This window comes from Bison bison, unplaced genomic scaffold (assembly GCF_000754665.1).
Source record: "Bison bison bison isolate TAMUID 2011002044 unplaced genomic scaffold, Bison_UMD1.0 scf7180017864178, whole genome shotgun sequence".
Lineage (NCBI taxonomy): Eukaryota > Metazoa > Chordata > Mammalia > Artiodactyla > Bovidae > Bison > Bison bison.
Genome location: NW_011494750.1, coordinates 2,441,485 through 2,449,233, shown reverse-complemented (window position 1 = coordinate 2,449,233; position 7,749 = coordinate 2,441,485). Strand labels below are relative to the sequence as shown.

General features: G+C 42.6%; 1 protein-coding gene across 1 annotated transcript in view; it reads left to right on the top strand.

Annotated features, from left to right (window-relative positions):
• The window catches only part of MTCH2 (mitochondrial carrier 2), a 19,919-nt gene extending 14,377 nt beyond the window's left edge, over nucleotides 1-5,542 (top strand). The window contains exons 11-13 of the mRNA XM_010842421.1: nucleotides 654-721; nucleotides 2,153-2,228; nucleotides 4,064-5,542. Of these exons, the coding sequence (XP_010840723.1) occupies nucleotides 654-721; nucleotides 2,153-2,228; nucleotides 4,064-4,150 (231 nt within the window). The 3' untranslated portion in view covers nucleotides 4,151-5,542. The remainder of the gene's footprint in view (nucleotides 1-653; nucleotides 722-2,152; nucleotides 2,229-4,063) is intronic.
• Nucleotides 5,543-7,749: the final 2,207 nt, after the last annotated feature.

The window sequence follows — 7,749 nt, the reverse complement described above, 5'->3', positions numbered from 1 at the left end:
AATAAATAAAATTTAAAATAAATAAATAAACATCCTCTTAACCTTTGAGGAGTAGTTTTGTTTTCTTTGAAATTTGGAATGTGTCATTATTGTTTTTTGGTCAGAGGTAGGAACAACCCAGAGTCCCTGCATCAGAGGCAGAAATAACAAACTCACGTGGTTTGGTGCTGGTCAACTTCCAGAGGGGTCAGCGGGCGTTTGCCAACACAGATCTGCCCCTGCCCCCTCCTGTGTCCTGCTGGACGAATACTGAAGGCTTCAGTCTCTTTACTTACGTGGAGTCTTGCAGTGGCTGACTTTTGGAGTAGCTTCCATTGTCTTTGGAAAGATGTTTGTGTTCTCTTGTTTTCTTCAGGGCTGTTTTGAAATGCTTATTGTACTTAGTTTTAAATGTTGAAGTTCAGTTGTATGTGAATGAGGCTCAGTCACAGAATAAGAGAAGTCTTCTGACCTTTGGTGAAAAGGTTGCAGGGTAAGGGGAGAAACATCTCCAGACTCCAGAATGTGTACTTTAGTCTTGACCGGGGATACAGAGAAGGCAAAAGCAGTATGGCACATTTGAGCATAGCGGCACTAGGGCTAGGGCTGAGAAGGAGGGACATGAGAGAGGCCAGGCATGACTTAATAACTGAGCTGCTTTTTCCTCCTTACAGTTTTTTGCCAGTATGTTGACCTATCCCTTTGTGCTTGTCTCTAATCTTATGGCTGTCAACAACTGTGGGTAAGTGCCTTGCATTTCTTATCCTAGTAATTGGCTGCCTGTATGCCTGACAGGCAGAGCAGTCCTGGTAGAAATTTGGCAAGGATAAGTACAGGTGATGCTATGAGTAGATTTCCTGATTTTTCCTGTCTGCCCCATGCGCCAGCAGTGCCATCAATTTGTATTATAAGCAGTCTCTTCATAGCCTGTTTTGAAATAGAGAAGGGCACAAATAATATTCCTTAAGTACTTATAAATAGTATGTACTTGTCAGTAGTCTAGGTTCTTTTCTGAAAATAGTGGAATAATGATCACTCTCACATCTTTGCTTTATATTAATCCTTATCCTCTCTTATGAACATTATGAAAAGTATGTTAGGGATTGAATGACAACCTGTACCTGTTTTGCATCAGGGCTTCATGGAAAAAGTGTTTTGAAGTTAGAAAAGTAGAAAATTTGGTTGAAAATGAAAAGTTTCTTGACCTTTCATGTATTGATTGGGAAGGAGGGCCGAGGGTGGGGATGGACACCATTGATTTCCAGATGCCAGGTGACTGCCAGGTTGGACAGAAGTTTTAACCTCGTGATTTAATTCTGTTCCACTAGGGTACCCGTCACAGCACGCCATTAGACATGTCACTGTTTTCAGACAAGGTATCCAGGTGATAGCTATGGAGAGTTGTGAGCAGTTACCATATTGTGTTTGTTCTGTGATTTGCGGATTGGCTGCCGCATTGTAGCCCAGAGCAGGCTTGAAGGATGAGTTAAGTGTGTTGTTGTTATTTGCAGTTTTTTTAGAGAAATGAGTGGCTTCCCTGATGGCTCAGTCGGTAAAGCATCTGCCCATAATGCCGGAGACCTGGGTTTGATCCCTGGGTCGAGAAGATCCCCTAGAGAAGGAAATGGAACCCACTCCAGTATTCTTACCTGGAGAATTCCATGGACAGAGGAGCCTGGTGGACTGTAGTCCATGGGGTCACAAAGAGTCAGGCACCACTAAGTGCCTAACTTTCACTTTCAGAGAAGACGTGGGCGGGAGTTATGCCTGAGTAAGAGCGTGTAGTCACCACAGTTTCACACCGATATCCATTGTTATATTTGGAGTCTTTTGAACACCACATAGTTTTAAATTCCCTTTCTCAGCTCTTTAGTCATATAATTACTGTGTTCTAGAATTTCATTTGTCCACTAATTAAAACCTAGATGTTTTAGAAAATACATAGCTGAAGTTTCTCTTTATGTGTTGATTCAAAACCTAAATGTAAGAAAGTGGGATCTGTTTTGGATGCTCAGTCTTTCCCCTGTGCCAACAGAATTTGTTTCTATAGAACCGCTAAAATTGCTTCTCAGGGAACCTTCCAGGCAGAATATTTTGACCAAGATCTATTGAGCTCTTGAGAGAATGTTTTATAAATATTGACTTCGGTAACTAATCCCTTTTTCTATTTCAGGCTTGCTGGTGGATGCCCTCCCTATGCCCCAATATATTCTTCTTGGATAGATTGCTGGTGCATGCTACAGAAAGAGGTACTTCTCTCTCATTCTCTCTCTCTTCCTCCCTCCCTCTCTCCTTCTCCCCTCTTCATATTTTGTGGGGTTTTTTTGCTTGTTTTCTTAAAAGTCTCTGGGATCCCAGGTTAATTCTTATAGGTTATCCTTTAGTTACCAGTTAAATGTATCCTTTTCAGTGGTCCATATGTCGCTCTGGCATAGCTGTAAAATATGCTGCTTAGAAATCATCAGGAGAGGTAAAGAAGGAAGAATTCCTGGATGTGATCTGGAACCCGTTTGAGTGGTTACATTCAAATTACAAATAAGGTCTGGGCAGTCAGTTATTCTGGTTATTAAAATGATACCCTCAATTTCAGATTACTTTTTCCAACCTCATCTTCTTGTAACTTGTCAGAATATATTCTGAAATGTATTTTCTAATATATTTAGAGAAGCTGAGCAATAGTTGTTTGTTTACAACATTGTCACAGTGGTGTCAGCAGAACTGCTCTCTTCTGCAGTCATGTTAGTCCATGCGGCGTCCAGATTCCAGTGTATTGTTTGCTTTTGCTATGGGGTAGGTCATCTCCAACCAAAAATTCTTGATCAGTCTAGGCAGAGCTTTAATAGGAACCAAAATAATGAGTGGCTGAGCGCTAAATTTAACATGGAATCGCTTAGAGTGGCCATCAGTTGAAAGCTGTTTTTGAGTGGGAAACACTTTGTAGAGGACTGTGGAGGAAGGCCTATGAGGAAGCTCTTTGTTGCACGCTGTTAGAGCGCTGGAGACACTGATGAGAAAGGCCTTTGTTCACGGGGCTCAGGCTTCCCAGCCTGAACTCGGAATGCAGAGGCCTAAGCTGGGGGGCTTTTGCTCAGTGGACCCAACAAGCCCCTCTGTGAACCCAGGCCAGGACACTTTGATGGTTGCCAGACAGACCTAATGTGAACATTCAACTCTGCTATATAAAGAAACCAAACAGAAAATTATTAGGGTATCAGACACTTTACAGTTGAACCTTTAAGTGCTTAAGACAACAGCAAATGTTAATTGATCATTCACTGTATACGAGGCATCATGCTAAGAGTTCTCCATGTTTCAGCTCATGCAACCCTCAAAGTAACCTTGTGAGGAGAGATACTGTACTTTACCGTTCCGCCTCACATATGAAGAAACTGGGACTTTGAACAGTTAAATAATGCTAATTGCATAACCCACAATCACACAGCTTGTATTTGGGAGAGCAGGATCTACGAACAGGCTGTCTCACTTAAGTCTGCTCAATTAAACTCACAACATGACTACTTTAATTATAAGATTTTATAAGTACTCCCTAGAGATCTGACCGTTCGGTTCAAAACAAATAAAAGCTGACATGGGGACTTCCTCAGTGGTCCAGAGGTTGACTCCGCACTTTTACTGCAAGGGGCACGAGCTCCAACCCTGATCAGGGAACTAAGATTCCACATGCGTGCAGCCAAAAAACAAAATACAAATAAAAGCTGGCGCTTGCTACGTGTTAGGACTGTTCACGACACTTGGTATGAGTTAACACACTTGATAGCCCAGCTAACTAGCACATAGCAGAGCCAGAATCTGGACTGGGAACATCTGTCTAAATAAGAAATACTTGCCTTTATCCACGTGTCAAATGGTAGGTAGTTCCACAGAGGCTCAGCTTGCATCGGAGATGACACGTCGCTGCCCCATAGCGCAGCGACATCTGCACTGTGATGGTGATAGACAGTCTGGTCGTTTTCATCATTTCGTTTCTCAGAAGTACGTCCAGTTGGATGTCTTTGCTGCTTTGGACTAGCTGACCTCATTTTCACACTAGACTTTATTTGTATTTATTTTATTTTTCTTTCAGGGAAATATGAGCCGAGGAAATAGCTTGTTTTTCCGGAAGGTCCCCTTTGGGAAGACTTACTGTTGTGACCTGAGAATGTTGATTTGAAGATGTGGGGCAGGGACAGTGACATTTCTATAGTCCCAGACGCACAGAATTATGGGAGAGAATGTTGATTTCTATACAGTGTGGCGCGCTTTTTTTAATAATCATTTAATCTTGGGAAAATGGAGGTGTTTGGTGTCTGCCTTTTTTGTTCTTTTTCCCAGCACATGATTTACCACTGATACTCCCCCTGAAATGGGACATTTTAACCCCAGGTTATTTTACTTAAGAAGTTGCATTTACCTAAAGGTACCGGCAAGTTGTCATGCAATTTGAGTCTCAATTTAAGGTTTTGTAAAATGAAGAGAGTACAGTCCCATGAAGAAAGAAAATGCAAAAGTTGAGAAAATGAATAAGGCAAATGATACGGGAAGTCATAAACTACCTTTTCTTTGGTAGACCTTAAAACTCAGCGGCATCCACTGGAACCTGCCTCCCAGCATATTCTTCTTAGCACATTCAACAAACCCTGGCTCTCATACCTCACAGAAAGGACAATACACGCCTAACCTACCCTAGAAAATCTGCACGCTGTTATTGCAAAGCAAGAAATTGTGTTGCCAACAACAAGAAAAAAGGACAGTTACAGAGAAAAAGCAGGCTTTGGAAAGGAAGTGTAATGTCTCCTTTTTCGCCCTCACAGAGGCTCTTACTGTCGCATGAAGTGTGAAAAGCAGATACTGGAGCGTTAGCCTTGCCAGTCCCTAAATCACATCATTACACAGTTCCAACTGCATGCAGTCTCTTGTTCTTCGGTTTTTGTTTTGTTCGCATTTTGTCCTTGCAGAAGGTGAGCAGTTTGTTTTCCATTCCTCATGACACCCTTGGAAGGTGTACTTGTAACCTCACGTCTGATGGTGCAGACTGACATCCGTAGGGCTCTTAGACTACTGACCAGCTCGCATGTCATACCCTCAGTTAGGCATGTTAACATTCATAGTAGGGGAAAAATCATTTTAGAAGGAAATAAATATCCACTCAAACATAAAGCTCTTATTTTACTCAGGCCTTTTCCAAGCAGGTTAAAATGCTCTTAAAATGAGAAAGCATTTGGTTTTACTTATAATCCACTGGGTTGTTGCCAAATGAGTAAACGCGTCATTTGCTGTTTCTCAGAAGAATTCGCTACTTCCCGTCAAAGCAGCAGCACCCACAGTGTTAGACTGAGCATGCAGGGTCTCCTCTCCTCGCCCCCACACGCCGAGTTTAAGAGTATAGCCTGAAGCTCGTGAGTAGCTTACCTTGAAATGTCTTTGATGTCTCTTTGTCTCAAAAAGCAATGTAAATTTTATATTCAATATTATCTGCATTTGTTTTAATATAAAAATGTTTTGCATTACCTACTTTTTTTTTCCCCAAAAAAAATCTTCAAGTAAAGATGATCTAGGAAACTGCCATGTTTATGACCTGTGGCTTCTGTCTTCACACACGCCTGCCTAGTTGGGGAGCCTGTCTGACTATGAGAACCAGTCTGCCACCAGAGGGCGCCAAGGCTCCGGTTTTGCCTTTGAAAGTTGGGCTGTGGAAAAATTTCACCAAGGCCTGGGATTAGTCAGCACACTGGCCGATCCAGCTCACTGCATCCAGGCTGTCGGTCCCATAAGGGTACTACACCCATAAGGGTACTATTGTTCGGTTGCGTCCAACTCTCTGTGACCCCGTGGACTGTAGCCCCCCCAGGCTCCTCTGTCCATGGGATTTTTCAGGCAAGAGGACTACATTTGTGGTCCTCCATGAAATTTTATAAGCCATTAACATACTCAGAAGTTTATTCCGGGGCTGGTAAATGCAGGTATGTAGGTACTTTTAAGAGACACACAAAAAATGAAGTGACTCATAATGTAAATCATGTAAACCCAGATAAGGGTTATCTTGTGTGCTGTACTTGTGAAACTGGTACAGGTGGTTTGGCTTGGCAGGGCTGAGCTAAGTTGCCAGGAAGTATTCCCTCTGGGGAGTGTGCTGGTCACTGAAGCTTGACTGAAGGAGAGAATGTGGAGTTTCCTGGGACTTGGGTGCTTGTAAAAGTACCAGGCTATACAGACAACTTTAGGATAAAAGAAACTTTAAACCTAGTCCTGGATCCCAGCTTCTCATGTTACCTAAACATACTGTAGTTTTGCTGTGATTTCCTCCTCTAGAAACGTCCTCCTTCCCTCTCCCCCTTGAAGTGTTCCCTATATGGTAAAATTCAGTTCTAGGGTCATCTCTTTGTGAAGTCTCTCTTAAGTCCTCTCAGCTGGACAAGATCTTTGCCTTCAAACTCTTCCTCCCCCAAGGCTTGTAATATTGCCAACTAAACAGACAGAAGAGAAACTACACCACACACTGAGTTCAGGGCTTACACAGCAGTGGCATCGCTTCTCTCTGGTCTGAAAATCTGTGGGAAAAAATTATATTGATCCCTTTAAAACAGGCCCACTGAAACAGCCTCCCTGGGCTTTATGGGAAAAGTGTAGCTGGTGAAGTGAGAGTGCGTGAAGTTGGTCAGTTTAAGGTGCCGTGCGTGGCAGACACGTGGCAAGCGAGGAGAACAATGGTAGTGACTGTACCGCCTGCCATGGAAGCTTGACTTCTCATAATCTTTGGTACAGTAGGTGTCTCCACTTTAGAAATAAAGAAAATGAGACTCAAGTAACTCATTCAGAATTATATAGCTAGTATGTTTCAGAGCCAAGTTCAAACCCGAGTCACATTCCAAGGCATGTTTGCTGCTTCCTAGGAGCAATGAAATGCTGAGAGAAAGTAGCCAGTCAACCGAATGGTAAGGGGTCCATCCATCTGAGGACAGGTGCCCTCCCTTGTAGTCAAATCAGTGGACCAAAGAAAAGAGCCTTCTGCAGGATAGTGTAAAACGGTCTTCAATTAGAAGAGACCTGGTCTTTTGCCTCTGCAGAATGATAAATAGGTGAAGCAACTGAAGATAGAAATGATCACCGTTACTTTTCTAGGCTATTGGGATTTATACAGATGGTACACTTACTGTATGGGAAGGCTTTATTCCTATGAGCACATCAGTCCAGTACATCTACTCCCCATTTGAAGGCTAACAGTTTTTGAAAGTGATTTATTTACATGTCAGCTCCTCACTGGATTCTTTTTTTTTTTTTTTTTGCCTTGGCTCATGGGATCTTAGTTCTGTAACTAGAAATGAAACCTGGACTCTCAGCAGTGAAAGCATGGACTCATAACCACCGGACCACCAAGGAATTCCCTCAGTGGATTCTTCTGAAACATACTTGCCTATTGGATGGGTTCATTCGTGCTGCCTCCCTAGGTGCCATAGTAATTTGTATCTTTGGACTTTTGGGTGGTTTTTTTTTGTTTTGTTTTCTTTTAGTTTCAGTGGAGCCATGCAGCTCTGGGATCTTAGTTCCCCAACCAAGGATCAAACCTGCGCCCTTGGCAGTGAGAGCACAGAGTTCTGATCACTGGGCTGCTAGAGAATTGCTCTGGAGTTTGTTTTTGAAAGTAGACAAAGATGGGTGTCTCACTCCTCTAGAGAGATTTTTTTTTTTTTTAGGGTTAAGGATGTCATATGTGACATCTCATTTTTTCTCCCTCTCTTGATCCCTCATTTTATTGTCTCATCAGACTTGAGA